This window comes from Panthera pardus, unplaced genomic scaffold (genome assembly GCF_024362965.1).
Source record: "Panthera pardus isolate Hobbes unplaced genomic scaffold, ASM2436296v1 HiC_scaffold_6, whole genome shotgun sequence".
NCBI lineage: Eukaryota > Metazoa > Chordata > Mammalia > Carnivora > Felidae > Panthera > Panthera pardus.
The window spans coordinates 115540637-115563480 of NW_026526991.1; the positions used below are offsets into that span (position 1 = coordinate 115540637).

The 22844-nt window shown below is 40.8% G+C and overlaps 1 protein-coding gene and 1 long non-coding RNA gene across 6 annotated transcripts in view; one reads left to right on the top strand and one right to left on the bottom strand.

Annotated features, from left to right (window-relative positions):
* MPP7 (MAGUK p55 scaffold protein 7) overlaps positions 1-22844 on the top strand; it is a 287780-nt gene that overhangs the window by 253011 nt on the left and 11925 nt on the right. For 4 of the 5 annotated variants that reach the window (XM_019465254.2, XM_019465259.2, XM_053894923.1 and 1 more), the window contains one exon: positions 13354-13434. The exons of the other annotated variant lie outside the window; for it this stretch is intronic. In XM_019465254.2, coding sequence (XP_019320799.1) covers positions 13354-13434 — 81 coding nt within the window. The remainder of the gene's footprint in view (positions 1-13353; positions 13435-22844) is intronic. 5 annotated transcript variants of the gene reach the window in all.
* The window catches only part of LOC109276352 (uncharacterized), a 93166-nt gene continuing 90028 nt past the window's right edge, over positions 19707-22844 (bottom strand). The window contains exon 5 of the long non-coding RNA XR_002084624.2: positions 19707-21609. This is a non-coding gene — a long non-coding RNA (uncharacterized LOC109276352). The remainder of the gene's footprint in view (positions 21610-22844) is intronic.

Below are 22844 nucleotides of genomic sequence, written 5' to 3' on the forward strand. Positions count from 1 at the left end.
CCATCTGCCAGATCAAGCCAACCTGCTAAGGACTGGATTGGAAAGCCAGTTAGATCAGGAGCTTGATGCAAAGAGAGCAGAACCCGGAACCAGGGGAAACTTACCTATGGTCCTCAGAAGGGTTCTCAGATACCACACCTGTGTTTCTCATCATCCCCAGAGGTGTCAGAAGTTTCCTTCAGATCCTACCACCACCAAATAAAATCTGTTAAAAAACCAAATTCAATGAGTAAATTCTTAAGATCTTACTGGCTTTATTCAGTGACTCATGAGTTGGGCAGCATCCCATCCAGCAGATAGAACTCCAAAGAGCTGTACAAAATGAAAGACTTTTAGTCAGAAAGGGCAGGACAAGGAAGTTCCTAGCAAAGTATGGAAGTATGGATTGTTTCAGGCCAGATCACCTTTCTTTGGGGGATGGCAGGGGTCTCTCAGACAGACCACCTCACTGGTGCTGAGCAGGTAATTCTAGATTGACTGGTTTAAGAGTCCACTCCTCGGAGAGGTTGAAACTAATTAGGTTAGGTATTAAGTCTTGGTTTGGTGATGTGGGCTTAGCATAAGTGACTCCATTTTGGGACTGTCTTTTTTACAATGTTAACTAAGAATACTGACAAGACAAACATGAAATGTTCAAATATGAGTAGGCTTCTGCTAATTTTTCCACCACTGTTCAAAACCCTTATAAGCTACAGTAGAATATTTGGCAGTGTATCATCTAAAAGAGGTAACAAAGCAGTGGGCTCAAATTTTAGAAATTTTGAATTGTTCACGAATTAACTGTTAACTTTTCATGATTGTAGAAATCATATGCTGAGGAAGCAGTGCCTTGGCTCACACACCATGTGTTAGGAAGATGGAAAGAGTAGAGTGTAAACAGCATGGCCCCCCTCCTCAAGCCTTATTTGTTTTTCCCACTGTTTTCAAAGCCATTGGGAATAATGGTATTTGCCTTGAAACTGTAAGGTAAAGATTGCTAAAGAGGTCTATAGCACAGGGGTGCTTGGGTGGCTCAGTCAGTTGAGGGACAGACTTCAGCTCACGTCATGATCTCGCGGTTTGTGAGTTCAAGCCCCACGTCGGGCCCTGTGCTGGCAGCTCAGAGCCTGGAGCCTGCTTCGGATTCTGTGTCTCCCTCTCTCTCTGCCCCTCCCCCACTCATGCTCTGACTCTATCTCAGAAATAAATAAACATTAAAAAAAAAAAGAGGTCTATAGCATTATTTGCTCTATATTCTTACCTTAATATTGCATGCTTTTTATTCTTGGACTTAATGTTCAAGAAATTAAAACAGAACAAGTTGTTAACACAGCGAAACTATGACAGTTGAGGACTTTGAGCCTTGCTCACAAGCATTTGATTTTCTCTTCGTTTTGTAAAGGTACCATTCCAAAGCCACATTTTAGCCACAAAAATAGCTTAGTGACATTTTCTGTTCTCTTCCCTTCTGCATTTAAAAGTATTTTCCAAAAAAGGATGTGAAAACCAAATGTCAGCCATTTAGTACATTTTTCTGCATAAATTTTATCTTTAGTGAGACCTGACTTTTTAAAAAGGAAAGTAATAAAGCCAAATAATGCGTCTGTGTTTGTGGGGGAAGGAGTGGAGAGAAAGCTTTGGTGTTTAAAAAGCTACTAACACACTTCACAGCTTCAGCCAATAGAAGAGCAAAATCCATCATGTGGCTATTCAGACAATTTGTGACTTGTTCTGTCTGGTTATGAGGCAGAAGAGGAAACTAATAATAAATCTTTCTATATATTTCACCTTTCCGGCTTGAGCATTAAGTACTATTCTGCCCTCCTTTGTGCTGAATCTCATATGCTGTCTAAAGACTGCTTTGTAGAGGTGGTTTGGATAAATAGACCTTTATAAGACTGTCATCATTTTTCCATAAAACTGTAGCGGAATAAAAAGTCTCCCGCATAAAGCAGAGAGAAAAGCTGAATATAAATGTTAATGTGTTTATTAAAATCCTCATAACTTTTGGCAAACTTTGATTGAAGGCTTGTAGGAATTAGGGTCTGCTCTGGAGGATTTTATAGGGACAACTGTAAACCCAAAAGTCATAATTGAATTTATGAGCATGTGCTGGATTTAAAATTATAATCCTTGTATATAAGAGGTAAATATGATCTTTATTAGAATCATGGTTGGCTTTTTTGTGCCATTGGTGTATCTTAAATGTTTATACTCTGGCTTAATTTCTGGGCATAAATCACAATTCAGTTCATTCAGCTGATTTTTACGGAGTCCCGACCGCGCCAGGCACTGTTCTAAGCTGGTGGGTTCCTTAGCGAACAACACAAATGTTTCATCCTCCTGGTGTTTACGTTCCAATGGGAGGACATAGACCAAAAAAACATATTCAGTATGAATTAGAAATATAAAGTCAACTGTACAGTTCTCGAGGGTGATAAATTCTGTGAAAGAAAGTAAATGCAGTGCAGATTGAGGGGAATCAGGAGTTTGCGATTTCGAATCAGATCGTGGTAGCCTTGTTGGAAAGGTCGCATTTTTGAACAGACTCTGAAGTAAGAAAGCTACCCATGCCCTCTTCTGCTTAGCTGAGGAAGACTCAAGGATGGGTTTATTTTGACCTTTTAATTTTATTGACTCGTCATACCCCTGAGATAGAGATGAGATGAGCACTCAGTCAGTCTGTCAAAGTTGATATAAATATCCACTTTGGAAAAAATGATGCTCTTTCAGCAAGCTTCCCACTTTTTCTTTCTTTCTTTTATTTTCTCTTTCTTTCTTTCTTTCTTTCTTTCTTTCTTTCTTTCTTTCTTTCTGACAGCATACAAATTGATGCTTCATTAGTAGGATTTTTCTTCCATTATAAATGAACTCAACAGAGAAAAGAAAACCTGAACCTCTGGCAGGGCTTGTTATGAACTGCTAAGTTGCTATATTTTCTATATAGTTTGATTGCAAGGGAACTTTACATTTAGTTTTATAAACAGATTTGTCACTCTCCTGTACAAAATCCAGCCACCCACTGATGTGATCATTATAAGATTGCGAGTCAGATATAATAGCATGGTTGTTTTTATTTTATGCCTCGAGCAACAAAACTCGTAGTGCTACAGTAAGGTAAGTAGACTTTTTAATGTGTCTGATCTGAGGAGTACCTAGAGATTCCATTTGATTTGAGTGTGTTTTTTTCGGGTAACAAAAACCTTTGGGATATTTATTGCAGACTCTAGAAATTTTGATATTTTTCCTTGAACAAGTCTGGCCAATACTATAAAAGTGTCCAGGGGGAAATGTGGAAGACTGTTCTGGAGGTAAACCCATAGCAAAAGCTGAATCCGTGCAAGGGGCTTTCATACAATATGCCATTTCTATGTCATATTAATAATGTCAAGATCATTAGCAAACGTGAAGAGAACTTGATCAGAGCAACAGATTTCTCTCCAATATGTAATTTAATACTGGACAGAAGTCCAAATAAGAATAGATTTTTTTATTTTTTGATTTTTTTAAAGTTTATTTATTTATTTTGAGAGAGTATGTGAACATGGGAGGGGCAGAAAGAGAGGGAGAGAGGGAGAATCCCAAGCAGGCTCCACGCTGCCAGCACAGAGCTTGACATGGGGCTCAAGCTCATGAACTCTGAGATCATGACCTGAGCTGAAACCAACAGTCAGACACTTAACCAATTGAGCAACCCATGTGCCCAAAGAATGGATTTTTTAAATGTGCTATGACTTACATGAATATAAGGTATGTTAAAACTAATTTAGCCAATCTCATCTATCTGTATCTCTTTCTTTCTCAGAAGTTTCTTTCCTAACAGATTAGTAACACTGTGATCTTGAGCACAATTATCCTTTCATGTGTAAGGTACTGCTCATCGAGATTCACATTATTAAATTCATTTTGATGTTCATCAGCCTTTAGAAGAACTACAACTAAAATTCTATGCTGGACATTTACAAAAGTCCACTTACTACTTAAGTGTCTTTTTAAAAACATCACATTTCATGGATTTCAATTAAATAATTTTCACAATAGTAATACGTTATTGTTCTAGTAGATATTCCTTTACTCAGGATCTGCACTAACATAGAAATGAGGACAATACCACAGAGTGTCCGTAGTTTTTTGTTTTTGTTTTTTAGTATACAACACCACACCCATATTTTAGAGCATTCTTTCAGTGTACCTACAGTTTCAAAGTGCTACTGTAGGCCCTGGTTTTATTTCCTCAATGCTTTCTCCACTCATTTAGCCTTTTTGATTTGTTTTTAATTAGAAAGAGCATGAGCAGGGGAAGGTCAGAAAGAGAGAGAATATTTCAAGCAGGCTCCATGGTCAGCACGGAGCCCAACGTGGGGCCTGATCCCACAACTCTGGGAGTCATGACCTAAGCCAAAATTGAGTCAGACACTCAATCAACTGAGCCACCCAGGTGCCCAGCCTTTTTTGATTCTTAATTGTGTATGTCTGTTTCAGATTCAGAAAGGAGGTCTTTTTGGGGGGCCATGTTTATAGAATGAAAAAGTGCTGTCCATCAACTATGAATTAATTTTAAAAGTAGTGTTAGCCTCCGTTCTAATAAATAACATCTTTCTTGTTTTCCATACATAAAGATTTGTTACAAACCATGAACCTTACACACATCCAGAGAATAAAAAGAAGAAAATCTGAAAATAGAATGATGGAAACATTCAACCTCTTATAATTACATAGGTAATGGGTCAATAATGCCAACACACATAGAGGTCATTTGGGGCAAAGGTGTTGTGTATATGTCTAAATTCTCCTGCATAAACACAGGCTGAGAATTTGCATGTAGATTTTTAAAGATCTTCTTTTTAAGATAAAAATAAAGGCATTCTTGCATTTACTTGAACATGAATATTTCCTTACATGTAGCGTTTTAAACAGCAACTTTACTAGCATCATTATTGACACCCTAAATGGGCTGTATTTCTTTGGCTGAATGAATGAACCTTTATATAAAATCACACACAACACATTTGCCTACTTTCAGGAAGGAGTTACCAATTAAATGTATGAAAGTAATTAAAAACAATGTGCCTTCCTAATTATTTCAATTTTCCAGTTAACACAGTTTTTACGAGAACATCAGCTAATGGGAATCAGTGGCTTTATTCTTTCTTTCCTGAATTTGCCGAGTTGATTTTGTAAATTCCTGTGGAATTAACATAAAATGAAACGGATACTTATTGACGTGTTTTGGTTTGAATAGAAACATTCTTCTATGTTCTTTCCAAGCTAGTGGCACATCAATTTTAGTTCACTACCTGAATTCCAAATTAATGAACTCCAAGATGATTTTTTAGACTGTTTTTGGGGTTTCACTTATTACTTCCATATCATCGCTGTATTTCCTTAGTCCTGGATCTAGAATGCTAACACACATGCCCTGTGTACGTCACCCAGGCCTAGCACATCCACTGTCGTCATTAAGCGTAATATAGACTTTTCGGAGGTTCTGCACAGAGTGAGTCTGGAGATCAAATCTGACTTCCACTTTTTGTAGCCAGGGTCTCTGTGGAATACAGTATTCCTGAGAGTCAGATAGGATAGTCCTCACTATCCAAGGTGTGGGGCAGCTGAGAATAGGGTCAGAGACTCTGAAGCTATGGATCACAGCCATAATCAGACAGTGGATCACTGGCTATTTGGGTTTGTATTTTATTGGCATTCTTTTGATAAGATGATAGGCAGAATGGAAAGAATGAAGACTTTTTGAGTCCAACGGACGACAGGCTTTTTTGTTTGTTTGTTTATTCATTTTTGAGAGATAAAGACAGAGCATGAGTGGGGAAGGGGCAGAGAGAGGGAGACACAGAATCCGAAGCAGGCTCCAGGCTCTGAGCTGTCAGCACAGAGCCAGATGCGGGGCTTGAACTCATGAGCTGGAAGATCATGACCCGAGCCGAAGTCAGACGCTCAACCGACTGAGCCACCCAGGCGCCCCTGGACAGGCTTTTAAATACCATTTGAAGAGCACTCCAGATGTGTGTGACCTTAGGAAAATTCCTTAACCTCTCGTTGTCCATTTTCTTGTCTGTAAGCTGAAGATAATAATACCTTTCTCACAGGGAGCTTTTGAGAATTAGTAATGGTGTTATGTTAACCATGTAGCACGTGCCTGCTACATAGAAAAACCTTGATATGTCACATCCTAATTACTGTGTTTCCAAAGCCTGTTGTCTGTATTTAAATGCGTGCTGTTTAGATTGTCTTCTCTGTTTCTCTTCAAGCATTAACAAGCACAACTGAAACAAACTATAGGATAACCAATTTGTGTATGTATGTATAACTGTATTTCACCAAGTGTGTTAAAAATTTTTGTATCAAAGGAGCAGTGAATCTGTCCCACTGCAGAATGAACCTAACACAGTTTGCATCCCTAAAGCAGCCTACAGTGTAAGTAGCTATTGCATCCTAAATACAAAGCAGCCACTGAAAATGCCGTGAACTTACGGCTAGGGGTGTGGATCTAGGTGGTGATCTTTTAAGGTTAAGAGCTAATAAGAGAAATTCCAGAACTTCACCAATGTGGATAGCAGAGGTGATCCAAGAGCCTGTCAGGGAAAATGCTGTTTGGAGGCCCTGGGAGCAGTTTTGTTGTCAGAATGATGGAAACTGTATCCCTACTTTAGCCTTTTTTGTAAGGAAACTCCCACCTTGGAAGATGATGACCTCAAATCTAGGGAACATGTTTCAAATAAGATATCTGCCACTGCACACTCCATGAGTGGACTGATACTCCATCTCGCTGTGAAGAGATTGTATAAGGGGTAAAACTGAATATAGGCACAATGTAAGGGCATTGTATTAGAGGCAGCATACTTTTGCCCACTAAATCAGACACATCTAGTTTTTTCCTCCAGAGTTAAAATAAATCATTGCGGGTTTTGGCAAGGGTGATAGAAGAGGACAAAAAAAGCTAGACTCTCATTCAGCAAAGTATCTTACACTCTGGGAAGCACTCCAGAGCTGAGACCTGCTGAAAAAAAAAAAAAAAAACAAAACATAAATTCTTATCACCCTTTTAGCCCTGGGTGTGGAGTTGGGGGTGGGCAGGGCAGGCCAGGATGTGCTATTTAAATTTTAGTGTTTTATTCGCTTTTGTCTTTTTCTTTGCGCATATATAACTGAGTTGGCTTCATCTGTACAGGGAACACAGCTCCATTTGTAATACCCCTTGTTCTTCTTTTTTTTTGTTTTCTAGTAAAGAGTAAGTTTTAGCACTTTAAATATTGTTGGTACCTTCAGAGTGGGTAAAATACATACACCCCAAATGGTGCCCAGCATACCGCAGTCAGTAATGCTACCCCTGTCCTCCTCTCCCTCGGAGATCTCATTTCTTCTCACAGTCCCAGGTTCTCTCTTGTCGTGCCTGTGGTCACGAGGACACCCTCGCCCTGACCTCTCTGTTACACCACAGTCAGTCCTTGTCTGATAGTGATAAGGTAGATCGATTTCCTTTCCTGAAACTCACAGGTCCAGAGCTGAAGTCATCACCTTCCCCTCTGCTTCTCTTTATTTTTAGATCCAAAGAGCCAAGTTCAAATGTGATCTTCACCAACCAACTCCCCTTAGGGACCATGAGCATGTTACCTCACCATCATATCGAAGCATTCTGGGAACAGATGCTTTTACCTTTAGCTCCCGTTCCTTTGGTTCATTCAGCAAATAGTCATACCTCCAGGACAGCATAATTACTGAGTAGAATTTAAATGAATACAGCAAACTAATGAGTGCCTACAGTTTGCTAGCTGATGAACAAGTAGATGACGCCCCTGTTTTCACAGAGCTCACAGTCTGTTAGGGGATCAAGACAGCTAAAAGAGTACTGGGGGATTAGTCTCTTGAATTTCAAGTACAGAGAACACATGAACTTGGTACCAAACCCAAATTTAAAGCGTTAGGATTTCCCTAAAGTGTATCTAAGCTGAAACAACAAGCAAGAATTGGCACATGAAGAGGACTGGAGTGTCCTTGCAAAAGCAAGCAGCATGCCATGAGGATCCAACAACACAAAAGAGAACCTGCCATATTTCCGGAAGCAGGGGGACCTCATGTAGCTGGAGTGTACATAGGAAGGAGTATCAAGAATGAAAATTAGGGGTCCCTGGGTGGCGCAGTCGGTTGAGCATCCGACTTTGGCTGAGGTCATGATCTCACAGTTCATGGGATCGAGCCCCACGTCTGGCTCTGTGCTGACAGCTTAGAGCCTGGAGCCTGCTTCAGATTCTGTGTTTCCCTGTCTGTCTCCCTGCCCCTCCTCTGCTAGGCTCATGCTTTGTCTCTCTCAAAAGTAAATAAACAGGTGCCTGGGTGGCTCAGTCGGTTAAGCCTCTGACTTCGGCTCAGGTCGTGATCTCACAGTTCCTTGAGTTCGAGCCCCATGTTGGGCTCTGTGCTGAGAGCTCAGAGCCTGGAGTCTGCTTCAGATTCTTTGTCTCCCCCTCTCTCTACCCCTCCCCTGCTCATTCTCTCTGTCTCTGTCTCTAAAAAAAAATAAACATTAAAATATAAATAAACATTAAAAAATAAACATTAAAAAATGAATGAAAATTAGAAATAGAAATATAGCTCACAACATGCAGTCTATATATAAACTTGTCAAGGGGGCGCCTGGGTGGCTCAGTCGGTTGAGCGTCCGACTTCGGCTCAGGTCATGACCTCATGGTTCGTGAGTTTGAGCCCCACATCGGGCTCTGTGCTGACAGTGCAAAGCCTGGAGCCTGCTTCAGATGGCCTCCCTCTCTCTCTGCCCCTAACCCACTCGCATTCTGTCTCTGTCTCTCTCAAAAATAAATAAACATTAAAAAATAAATAAATTTGTCAAGGAATTGATATTTGGTTCTGTATGCACTGGAGGCAGAGTGAGAGATGCGGGTGACACATGACAGGAGCCTAAGCCAGGGTGGCAGAGACAGGACCGAGCAGTGGCAGAGGGACAGTGGAAGGTTAGGGGAAGTTTGTTGTTGTTTTAAGGTAGGAGAGAATTTACTAGTTTTAAGTGTTGATGGAGCCACAAGAGGTGACGATTCAGAAAGAGCAGGTGTAGGAGTGTGTGACTGTTCAGAGGGTGATGGTCTAGATGGATTTAGATGTGTACGTTTATAGAAAGGGCTTCAAAGACATATCCACTCGTTGGCTTCTGTGTTCCCAGAGTAGATGAGGTCTTCCAGTGAGCCTAAGGTGATGAGGGTGTCACTAGAAGTTGCATTCGCTCCACAGATTTTTATTGAGATTTTAATTGCTTTTGGGGAAAGGCAAGTGACCTAATATGATTCCTGCCCTCATGGAGTCTGTCTGGTGGGATAGGCCATGAAGCAATGTATTACCCAGTTGTTGAATTAGGACTTTTAAGTAGTAGGAAGGTATACAGGATGGTCTGAAGACTTAAAAATGACAAACATGGTCGAAAGGGTCAGGACGGACTTGCAGACTTGCTTGAGAAAGATCTGTTTGCGCCAAGCTCTGACATATCAGAACTCCCTGGGACTCCAGATGAAGGAGGGGGTTGAGCAGATGCTTTGAGACAGAAGGAGGAGGTGGGGACCAGGTCAATGTGGAGTCTTGTAACCCATGTGAAGGTTTTAATCTTTTTCAGAAAAGCCACTGGAAACTACATTTCTAAGAATGTTAAGGGAGAGACAGGATCAGAATAGCTCCTTGGAAGGACCTCTGGCTGCTGGTGACGGTGGGTTAGAGTGGCTGATGAGCAGGGGTGGGGCAGCCAAGGAGGCTGGTCCAGAAGAGGAGGTGAACGTGGTGGTACCCTGGACTAGTGTGACAGCAGTGGAAATTCAGATTGTGGCTCTGAAGGCTAGTTGGGAGGTAAATTGACAGCCTTTGGCAATTATTTGATGATAGGGAGCATATGGGAGAGCAGGAGGCTCCCATGTGTGACCACAGAGAATGGAGGATTGCAGTGACCATTGTGGGGATGTAAGAAATACAGTGGGTAGGAGAACACAGAATAATGGAAGTCTTAGTTTGTGTGTGGAGAGCAGGAGTGGACCGCATGACTGCTCCAGGACGGTGTGGGTTTTCAGTACTCGTTGCCTAAGTGTGGATGCATGGAGGGGCCACTGGTTTGGTCTGAGACTGGAGGTCTCCTTGGGAAGTGCGATAGAAGGACAGTGTATAAGAGATTTGATAGAAGGACAGTGTATAATAGAAGACATGAGGCCCATGGAAGTGAAGCCATGAAGGGCTGCTGGATAAAAAGGAAAGAAATGAAATTAGAGGTCCCCATGACCGTAGGTGTGGCAGGATAACCGAGGGAGAGATCCCAAGGGATCCGAGATTGGAGTCCTATTGGAAAAGTGGGAATTTAGTATTTCAGTAGTGAAATATAGTGATGAAGAGTGAATAGTGATGGCAGAGTCGAGGTCTTTCCAGTAAAGGGTCGAAGTGGAATAGAGAAGAAGATCGCTCTAGACACGGAGTCAGGGATGTTAGATGCTGGTCTTTTGACGGGGGTTCATGTGGATGCCAAGGTTACCCAAGGAGCTGGCAGGAACTGAGGCACAGCAAATGACAAGGGCCAGAGGCTGATGTCCCAGAGTAAGGGTCCTCAATAGGGGCAGCACTGCACTGGAGAGCATGTAGACATTTACTGCTTTTTAAAGTCAGAATGGCTAGGGGGCCAGGAATGTAGACGTGACATTTCTACAGAACTCAGGTCTGACCTGCGTCCCACGTGCCTCTCTCCAATGTTATAGTAGACATTCAGGCACTGAATAGATCAGAACATATGGTCGAGTTTCAAGAGGTCTGCCTTCTGAGACAGAGAAGCACTGTCCCATCCCACAGGGAATTACTTTTACACTACACTTATATGTGAAGTGAAGATCATTTGCAAAAGTACCGTTTTCTGCACTTTGATAGTCTTGACAAATTATCTCTAGTTCAATTAAGGCTGTTACCCCGTTCCTTACCATATTCCAAAGAGTTTCACCTGTCCTTTCTATCCAGTTTCTTGTCTTTATTCTCCTGTTTTCCTGCACCTTTGGGCTTCCAGTTTCCTGTACTTTCCTGTACAGAATGGTTCCTTATCTTATTACTCTTAAATCCAACCTTATTATTGGTTAAGTACAAACATCTGAGTTTAATAGGTTTTCTAATCATGTCTAAGCATTTACATATTGAAACAAATTTTTTTATTGTAAGTACTCTTTTTAAAGGTTATTATTTTGAGAGAGAGAAAGCACTCACACAAGTAGGGGAGGGGCAGAGAGAGGGAGAGAGAGAATCCCAAGCAGGCTCCACGCTGTCAGCACAGAGCCCAACTCTGGGCTCAAGCTCACGAACCTTAAGATCACGACCTGAACCAAAATCAAGAGTCAGATGCTCAAACCACTGAGCCACACAGGTGCCCCAGTTAGTCCATTTGATTAACTTGGAAGAATTATATGTACCAGTAAGTTACATTAGTTCTGAATTCCATTTCACGGTATAAATGGGATGTTACAGAGTATTTATTATAAAAAGGGAGAGCTGAGTGCCAGGGAATTGGGACTTGACAGCAGTTCCTGGAAAGACAGAAGGTGCTGATGAGTGAACACAGGGGGACAGGTCTCCTGATCCAGGCGAGGCCCCTGCAAAGTAGTGGTAGACCAAGGAAGGCACAGCCCCCAGGTCTGGCCTCTTCCTCTTCGTTCGCACTTTTCCCTCCACCCAGGATGTGCACTGTGCTCTTCTGTGTCCACCTGTATGTCCTTCATTGTCCGGCATAAAACCTTGTTCTTTTCAAAGCTCAGGAGAGGAAGTGGGTGAGGGAATGAACACAGGTCCCTGGAACACAGGTGCCAGGTGCTATACAGAAGTTATTCACTTAATTCCTCCAAAAGGGGAGTAGGATAACTTTCAGTAGCATGAAGTCTAATCAAGGCTCAAAGACTAAGCCTCAGAGATGATGTCCTCTCAGGCCATGGTAATAACGCGCCACAGACTGGGTGGCCCATGAATAACAGGAATTGACTTCTTACGGTTCTGGAGACTGCAAGTTGGAGATCCAAGGTGCCGGCACTGCGGGGTGAGGGCCCTCTTCCCGGTCACACGCATCTGGCTGCGTCCTCATGTGCTGGAGGGGAGGGAGCTCTGTGGAGTCTCTTTTGTAAGAGCGCTAATCCCTTCCTGGGCTCCACTCTCCTGACCTTAGCACCTCCTAAAATCCTCACCTCTTAACACCTTGGGCTTTAGGAGTCCAACACGTGAAGTTGAAGGGGCACACGTATTCACCCAGTATCAGCAGGGGAGGAATAGTGAAAAAGGGAACCTGAGTCGGGTCCGTCTGGGCCCGCAGCCTGTGTTGTGTCCAGCGCAAACACCATCACTGAATGGAGCCTGATGGCAGACTGCGAGACACTCGTCGTCGGGGGCTTGTGGCCTTCTAACTTGTGTTCAGATTCCTGTTTGAAACTGCTGTGTGTTTTGCTCCGTCTCTTAATCATTTTGTGTGACTCTCTCAACCTAATTACTTTCTTTGAAGGCGGAAGTCACTTTTATGCTCCACAGTATTTACTATCCGCTCCCTGTCCATTGTGGTGTTTACTATGCATGCACTGGTGGATTTAAGCACGCGAGGCCAGTGCAAGTTTTCAAATGCTTAAGGACCAACTGAAAACATAGCGTGAGATTATCTCGAGCGACGTAAATGTGGCTGATGGCTTTGCACATTTAAAATGCATCATTAGAGGTGCCTGGGTGGCTCTGTTGGTTAAGGGTCCCGCTCTTAATTTTGGCTCAGGTCACGATCTCGCAGTTGTTGAATCGAGCCCTGAGTTGGGCTCTGTTTTGGACATGGAGCCTGCTTGAGATTCTCCCTGTTCCTCTCTCTTTCTCTCTGCCCTTCCCCTGCTCACGTGAGCATTCTCTCTCAAAAAAATAAATGCGTAAGTATAAAAAAAATAAAGTGCATCATTAGAGTTGTAGCTACAATAAAATTAATGTTCCAAGATGTTATTTTATTAAGCTCTAAAAACATTTCGTATTGAAATGATTGGTGCCTGGAGTGCACACGTCCACTTTCTCAGGCAGGCATATATTTTAGACTCTTCTGGATATCATCTCTTGGTGATCTACTCAAGCTCTTGGGTATTTGTTTCCTTTAAAACAAATTAGTTCTGATCTTTTTAATGGAAAGGTAGGGATTTAAATTTTCAAAGTAAAAAAGCAGCAAATGAACTAGTAGCTTTTTCTTATGTACAACTTGACTAGAGATAATCTCTTTATTCGGGATGCAAAGTTGGATACGTGTTCTCAGTCTGTCAGTCACGGGCTCGTGTTCAGTGATCCACCTGCTTAAACAGTGTTTTCTGTAATCATTTATATTATCCTATTTTTCAGGTCCCGTAGGAGTAGGTTTGAATGAACTGAAACGAAAACTGCTCATCAGTGACACACAACACTACGGTGTGACAGTGCCCCGTAAGTTCCCTGCTCCCCAATGCTGCTAACCGCTGCACTGATGATGACTGGGCAACACTTAGGTGGCATGGGTGGCACCCAGCATGGTTCTAAGCGGTCAGCATCTGGACTCACAGCAGACCTAGCAAGTATGCAGCGACATTCTCCACATTTTTCGGTGGAGGAAACTGAGGCACAGGAGTTCAGGGATTGCCCCAGAGCGCAGACATCATTGGCAGGGTATTTGTTAATTTACCACTTCTTCTCTATTCTTAGTTTTTTTCTTTAATATTTCTTTTTTAAGCTTATTTATTTATTCTGAGAGAGAGAGAAAGGAGGAGAAAAAGGGAGAGAGAGAATCCCAAGCGGGCTCCGTGCTGTTAGCACGGAGTCCCACACGGGGCTCGATCTCATGAACCGTGAGATAATGACGTGAGCCGAAACCAAGAATTGGACACTCAAGCAACTGAGCCACCAGGCGCCCCTCTACTCTCAGTTTTTATGGTGAATTTTAATACACATGTGACGCTATTGTTTACAAATTTTCTTCTATGTAAAAGTCTATTCTACTTCCTAAAATAAGTGCTAATATTTTCCAGAGTTTTTCACCAGGTTTAAGATCAGAAGGACCAAACCACAGAGAGCTGAAGGAGGCCTCTTCTAATATAAGCCTTTCTTAATTACTTTTTATATGTAGTAATTGGCAGATCGTGTTAAATGGGCCTTTCATGGCCATATAACCCAAATATGGTAGGCTTCTTTTCAGTATACAGAATTAGACCTATTTTTATAAAAGAGGTTTTCATAGGCTTTCTTACAAGTGAAATGCGATGCTGGAAGCATTTTGATCTCCAGAATCAATGCCATTTGAGTGCTTAATATGTTGATGTTAGAAAGCCTTCTAAAAGACGAAATTGCAATGTTGGCTTTTTCAAGTGGTTTTAGTACTGTTAACAACAAAACAAAACAAAAACAACTGTTTGTATAGTGCCCTTAGCAATGTTCTCTAGTTTGAGAAGAGTTGGGCTTTATTTTAAAATTATAGTTTGCTATTACCTCAAGTTACTCCTTGTTACTGCATTTTTCCAAATTATTGTTTGTAATCGTTTTCAGCCATACGTTATAGGACCGCTGGTTTCCACCAACAGAGATGAAAGTAAAGGAAAATGTGGAAATGTGGAATTAAATTGTTTCTCTCTCTCTCTCTCTCTCTCTCTCTTTTAACTTTAATTATTCACTTCTCTTACAAAGCTGAATTGCAATATACAGGTAATTAGAAAATTTTGCAAAACTATTGGCCAGTCTTACAGGTGAGCAGTTACAAAGAACCTAGAGGATGGAAAAACAGATTACGAAGGGAAAAAAAACACATGTGTTAACTTCCTACTGTGTATTCATCTCCTTTAATTGTCTGAATTTATTTCAATGTCCCAACAACGGGGCGACATCTGCATGCCACAGAGGAGGAAAGAGGGAGCAAGGATCCGTTACCTACTCAGAGTTCCACACACAGTAGTTGCACCCGCACTCGAAACCAGGTTTTCTGATTCCAGTCTTCACGGTCTTCCTCCCATATACGATACTACACAGTCTTTTCCAACTACCGATTCTCTTTATTGCAGCACAGTTAATAATAAAAATCCACGCTATTTGGAAGATGCTAAATACCAATAAGGCTGTTGATCACACATAGGGCTTTATGATAATTTTGGTGTTACTCAAGGACCTGGGGCAATGTACTTTGGCCTCAATTTATCCAACAGTTCAAATAATATCTGCCTCTAAAGTTGTTGCAGAAATTGAGAACATCCAGAAAGGTTCTGGGGCTGGAACTCTCCAAAGAAATCCCCAAAGTAGTAATTTTCCACTCAGATTCACTTTTAAACAGGTGTTAATGTCAGAAGATTCCCATGGAGCAGTGTTTTCCAGACTTGGCTGATAATAAAAACCTCTTGGGCTTCATATGAAAAGATTCCAAGGCCTTTCCAAAGAAATCCTCCTTCAGGAAATCTGACAGAATGCCTGAAAGTCTGTATTTATATATCCCAAGTGACTCATAATACCAGACATGTTTGGAAAATAACAGCCATAGCATCAGCTTGGGATGATTTAATTAATTAAAGAAGAATATATTTTAAGAACAAGTTTGGAATTTCAGATTGTTTTGCTTTGTCAAATATTCTAGGTAGAGTCTTGAGTATTTGGAGAAAAATTATTGCTCTGATTATTCCACCAGTATTCTGTTCGATGTTTAACTCTATAAATCTTTTCCCCCAAATGTACTAAATATTCACCAGAATGGGTAGGTTGAAAAAGATGTAGAGCATTGGAACTCTCACACATTGCTGGTGTTAGTGGGAGTGCAAATTAATTCATCCACTTTGGAACGCTAAGTGATATTATCTACTAGAGCTGAGCAAATACATGCCCCATGACCTCGTGATTCCACTCCTAGTACACAGCCAACAGAGATGCACACAACATGCACTCGGATGGTTTTGGAAACATTATTCCTAAGAGCCCCAAACTGGAAAGGACCCAAATGCCCATCAGTAGTAGATCGGATAAGGGACATGATGGCATGTTCACACGACAGAAGACCGTAATGCCCAATCTGCTGCTCCGCGCAGCATTGGGAATGAGTCCACCAAACGTGTCCAGTGAAAGGCAGACACAAAACAGAATATGCAATATAACTCCGTTTGTATAAATACAATAAAAGCAATGCTAATGTGTGCTGTTAGATATCTTGAGGAGGTGGATCGGAAGGGTGATTGTGCAGTGCTGGAAATCTTCTGTTCCCTGGTGGGTGCTTCTTACCTGGGTATTTTCATTCTGTGGAAATTCGTTAAGCTTACATGTGAACTTTTCTGTCGAGCATATGTCAGGTTTTTCAGTGTTAAAAAGAAATACTTGGTAGTTTAGCTCACTGTGGTTTGCTGAGGTCCATTTTCTGGTCTTGACTGCGCTACAGTTATGGAAGATGAACACTTTCCTTCATTGGAGAAAGTTGAATGATAGTTACACAGAATCTGCTCTGTACTATTTTTGCAACTTATTGTGAATCTATAATTATTGCAATTAAAAAAATTATTTAAAAGGATGCTAAATGAGGTAAGCACTATCACTCTTGGGCTAAAATGGCAGAACAAATTATACGATCTTTAAAAAATATCTATGTTGCCACATTAAACATTGAAAGTTGCTTTTAAAGAAAGTGGTGGCCGAGACCTGTTTTCTGCTGTCTTGCTTCTCTGTGGGAAATTTCATTCTCGGTGAGCAGCACCAACACTGTTTTAAGGCTCTAGGTTATCATCAACAAATTTAAATGACTATTAATATAACCAGGCTTTCAAAAGGCTGTCTCAGTAAATTAAAATAAAGCAGTTAACAAAAAGTATTGCAGTAAATGTCAAATTCTTGATGAATTCCCAAGTCTTTACAGTCTGGAATTTTGGGCACTCACAGTCAACCACACCTGTTAATCACTTTGTGGTTTCTCGTGAAGGCATATATCACAGTTATGTGTTTTCATAGGTTTCAAAGGACTCATGTTCTGTAACACTTCTTTGTCTATAGAAAACCTCAGTTGAGATTTCTAATATATATATGTAAACTAGGGTACCAATTCAAAAATTTTTTTTTCTTATCTCATTATGGCAGTTATTTGGGAATTTTGTGGGAAGCAGGGGAAGAAGGTGGAGTTTGTCTCGTATGTGTTTGATGTTTGTCTGACGGTGAACACAGTGAGTACTCTGACAAGTGAGCGATGGTGAGGTGGTGGCCTGCATTATAGTTAATGTGTCCATCTTTCCCTTTGAATTCTCTGCCCTTAAGAACTTCCAGATCCCTTCTGCAGGATTCCTCGCTGTTAATGAGTTTGTGAGATTTCCCATGATCGCTGACTGCAATTAGCAATAAAACTCTTCAACAGTAAAATTACATCAGGCTTGGATAATTTGGGGTGATGGTGATAAGCAAACACTTTGTAGGTACATTCACTTTTAACTGTGTTTGGCAGTGTCATAAATGTCTTGTTCACTTGAGGTAGTTCTAAATAATACTTTTAACCCTCCCAAGGGGACTCCATGTGTCAGGGCAGTGACCCTTAACACTGCATGTTCTACATTTTCAGAGTGTTCTGCTGTGACAATTGAACAAAGGTAACCTTTTCTCAGTTCACCAGAAACAAATTAATGCACATAAAATTCTCAGTTTTGATTTTCAACAGTACATTCTTACGAAGCTTACTATTTGCCAAAGGAACGCCAGCAAACAACAACTAAATTGTTGAAATGACAAATGCATATTAACCCTAGATTCCAAAGCAGAGGATCATACTACTTTTAATCTTTTGTACTTGTGGATGCGTATTATGTTATTTACACTTTAATAGAGTGAATTGGTCATGAAATTCATTCTTAGCTTTTATGACAAGAATTAAATTTATTAGTATTACATGCTGTTCCTGCAGAAGGTGCGACATTTCGTAATGAATAGCACAATTTCTTGGTGCTTTACCAGTAGAAATACGAAAAACTGTTTTAGAAGATCTGAATGTTGTATTAAAATATGCTTTTCACTGGGGCGCCTGGGTGGCTTGGTCGGTTAAGCGTCCGACTTCGGCTCAGGTCATGATCTCGCGGTCCGTGAGTTCGAGCCCCGCGTCGGGCTCTGTGCTGACAGCTCAGAGCCCGGAGCCTGTTTCAGATTCTGTGTCTCCCTCTCTCTCTGCCCCTCCCCTGTTCATGCTCTGTCTCTCTCCGTCTCAAAAATAAATGTTAAAAAAAATTTTTTTTAAATATGCTTTTAACTAAATAGAAGTTAATTAAAATTTTGGATATAGTTTAAATTTAAGTTCAATTTAAATCAATTACTTTTTGTATTAGGTTACTTTTTCCCCCCTTTCTGCAGTTTTCCTTTTACATATTATTGGGATATAATTGAAATAGATAAGGTGCATATATTTAAAAGGTACAGTTAGATCTGTTTTAACATACATATACACATATGAAATCATCATCACAATCAACATAATGCACATTACCATCTCCTCAAAAAATCTGCCCATGCCTTTAGTAATCTATCCTTCTACTCCTGGCCTTAGGCAACCACAGATCTACATTCCGAAACTATAGATTAGTTTAAATCATCTAGCACTTTATATAAATGAAATTATACATTGTTCCCAATTTTCTTTGGGGGGAGGGGTTAGTTTATTTCACCCAGCATGAGTTTGAGATTCACCAAGGTTGTTTCATAGATTAGTAATTCATCCCTTTTCATTGCTGAGTGGTATTCCATTGTATGGAAATACTATAATTTGTTGATCCATCCATTCACCTTTTAATGGATACTTGGGGGTTCCCCCCATTTTGGGTTATTACAAATAAACCTATAAGCTAGATATTTTGATGAATATATGTTTTTGTTTCTGTTGGATAAATAAGTAGGAGTAGAATGGCTGGGACAGGTAATTCTGTAAGACCTTACCAAACCATTTCTGAAGTGGTTATACCATTTTACAACCCTGGCAGTGTATGCCAGATCTAGTCGTTCTGCATCTTTGCCAACACTTTGTGTAGTCAGCCTTTTATTTTTTAATTTATTTTGATTTATTATTTATATATAATGTCAAGTTGGCTAACATACAGTCTATGCCCTGTGCTCTTGGTTTCGGGGGCAGATTCCCGTGACTCATCGCTTACGTACAACACCCAGCGCTCGTCGCAACAAGTGCCCTCCCCGATGTCCATCACCCATTTCCCCCTCTCCCCCACCCCTCCCCATCAACTCTCAGTTTGTTCTCTGTATTTAAGAGTCTCTTATGGTTTGCCTCCCTCCCTCTCTGTTTTTAACAATGTTTTCCCCTCCCCTTCCCCCATGGTCTTCTGTTAAGTTTCTCAAATTCCACATATGAGTGAAAATATATGATATCTGTATTTCTCTGACTGACTTATTTCACTTAAATAAAATATGGTTTATATATACAATGGAATACTACTTGGCAATGAGAAAGAATGAAATCCTTTCATTTGCAGCAACGTGGGTAGAACCGGAGGGTATTAGAGTCAGCCTTCTAAATTTTTCTCAGTGTGATACAGACACGTCTCAGAGGGATTACAGGTTCAGTTCCAGACCACCACAATAAAGTGAATATTGCAATGAAGTGGGTCAAATGAATTTTTTGGTTTCTCAGTACATATAAAAGTTATGCTTAAAAAAATAAAATTTATGATTATACTGTAATCTATTAAGTGCGCAGTAGCATTAAGGCCAAAAAAGTACATATCTTAATTTTAAAATACTTTTTTGCTAAAAAAATGCTACTGTCCTCTGAGCTTTCAGCAAGTCATTTTTTTTTTTTCTGGGGGGAGGGTTTTGCCCTGAGGTTGGTGGCTGCTGAATGCAGGGGTGGCTGTGGCAACTTCTTAAAATAAGACAACAGTGAAGTTTGCCACATTATTGACCCTTCCTTTCACAAACACTTTCTCTGTAGCATGCAGTGGTTGGTGTTCGATAGCATTTGACCCACAGTAGAACTTCTCCCCAAATTGGACTTGATCCTCTCAAATACTGTGCTGCTTTATCAGCTGAGTGTATGTAGTATTCTCAGTCCTCTGTTGTCATTTCAACAGTCTTCACAGCATCTTCACAGGGGTAGATTCCAGATCCAGAAACCACTTTCTTTGCTCATCCGTAAGAAGCAACTCCTCATCCATTAAAGTTTGATCACAAGGTGGCAGCAATTCGGCCCCATCTTCAGGCTCCACTTCTAATTCCAATTCTCCCGCTATTTACACCCCAGCTGCAGTGACTTTCTCCACTCAAGGCTTGAACCCCTCAAAGTCATTCATGAGTATTGGAATCCACTTCTTCCAAACTGTTAATGTTGATATTTTGATCTCGTCCCACGAATCACAAATGTTCTTAACAGCATCTAGTGTGAACTCTTTCCAGAAAGTTATCTTTCCATAATTCGGTTTTCAATTTATTTTGCCCAAATCCGTCAGAGAAGTCACTATCTATGGCAGCCATAGCCTTACAAAAATGTACTTCTTAGTAAGAATTGAAAGTCAGAATTACTCCTTGATCCATGGACTGCAGAATGGATGTTGTGTTAGCAGGCTTGAAAACAACATTAGTCTTGTTTTACATCTCCATCCGAGCTCTTGGTGACAAGGTGCTTTCGTAGTATTTCAGAAAGAATCTGAGCACTAGCTTTGAACAGTGGGCTTAAAACATCCAGTAAACCATGTTGGAAACAGAGGTGCTGATAAACAGGCTTTGTTGTTCCATTTATAGAGCACAGGCAGAGTACATTTTCCATAATTCTTAAGGGCGTTGGGATTTTCAGAACAGCCAGTGAACACTGGCTTCAGCTTTAAAGCCATCGATGACATTCACCCCTAACGAGGTAGACTGTCCTTTAGAGCTCTGGAGCCAGGCATTGACTTCTCCTCTCTAGCTGTGAAAGCCTAGATGGCACCTTCTTCCAGTATAAGGCTGTTTGATTTACAGTGAAAATCCACTTGGTGTAGGCACCTTCATTAATGATCTATCTCAGCTGGGTCTTCTGGGTAACTTGCTGCAGCTTCTACATCAGCATCTGCTGCTTCACCCTGCACTTTTCTGTGACAGAGATGACTTGTTTCCTTAAACGTCAGGGACAACCTCTGCTGGCTTCACACTTTCCTTCTGCAGCTTCCTCCCCTCTCGCTGCCTTCGTAGAATTGAAGGGAGTCGGGCTTGGGCTTACAGGACTGTTGTGGCTGGTTGGCTCTTCTCTCCAGGTCAGCAATAAGGCCAATTCACGTGCATTCACTGGAGTAGCACTTTTCATTTCCTTCGAGAATTTTTCTTTTGCATTCACAACTTGACTCTTCGGTGCAAGAGGCCTAGCTTTCAGTCTGTCTCAGCTTTCCACGTGCCTTCCTCCCTAGGCTTAATCGTGTCTAGCTTTTGACTGAAAGCAGGAGCCATACAGCTCTTCCTTGCACTTGAACACTTAGAGGCGATTGTAGAGTTATTCATTGGCCTAATTTCAGTATTGTTGTGTCTCAGGGAATAGGGAGGCCCGAGGAGACAGGGAGAGATCAGGCAATGGGCAGTCAGTGGAGCAGCCAGAACACACACACCGTTTGTTGATTAAGCTCACCATCTTATGTGGGCACAGTTCATGGCACTCCAGAACAACTGCAATAGTAACGTCAAAGATCACTGGTTACCATAACAGATATAATAATGAAAAAGTTGGAACTATCGTGAGAATTACCAAAATGTGACAGAGACACAAAGTGAGCAAATGCTGTTGGAAAAATGATGCTGATGCTTGACACAGGGTTGCCACAAACCTTCAGTTTGTTTAAAAGAAAAAAAAAGTATCTGTGAAGCAAAATAAAGCACAGTAAAACGAGGTATGCTTGTATGTGTGTAGTGCTATTTCATTGTACTTCAATTTGCATTTAATTGATAACTAATGATATTGAGTGTCATGTTGTGGATCCAGTCATTTATGCACCTTTGGCAAAATGCCTATTCAAATAGTTTGCCATTAAAAAAAAAAATGCATTGTCAGAGGGCCTCAGTCGGTTAAGCGTGAGTCTCTTAATTTCAGCTGAGGTCACAATCTCACAGTTCATGACATCGAGCCCCACGTTGGGCTCTGCACTGACAGCACAGAGGCTGCTTGTGATTCTCTCTCTCTCTCTCTCTCTGCCCCTCCCCTGCTTGTGTGCTCTCTGGAAATAAATAGACGTGTAAAAAATTGCATTGTCTCATTGAGTTTTGGGAATTCTTTATATATTCTGGATACATGTCCTTTATATGATAAATAAGTTATACACCTATTCCTTCCAGTCTGTGGGTTAACTTTTCATTTTCTACTGGTGTTTTACAAAGACCAAAAGTTTGTAATTTTGACAAAGTCTCACTTATCATGTTTTGTGCTTATGTTCTATCTAAAAATCTTTTATGTCTCAGGGTCACAAAGACACTCTGCTTTTTCTAGAAGTTTTATAATTTTACATTTTACACTTAGGTCTTGATCCATTTCAAGTTATATTTTACGTTGTTACTTAGCAGACTTGCCTTGTTCCTGATCTCAAGGGAAAACAACTCCCTTTTTCACCATTAAGTGTGATGTTTACTCATCAATGCCCTTTATTTATTTGAGGGCATTCCCTGTGAATCCTAGTTTGCAGATGCTTTTTGTCATGAATGGCCACTGAATTTTTTTCTGATGATTTTTCTAGATACATTGAAAGGATCGTGTATTATCCTTCATTCTGTTAATATGGTGAATTCCATTGATTTCCAAACGTTCAGCCAACTTTTTATTCACGAGATAAACTCTACTTGGTTATGATCTCTTATCTTTTTAACAAATATATTGCTGAATTTAACTTGCTAATAATTTTGTTGAGGACTTT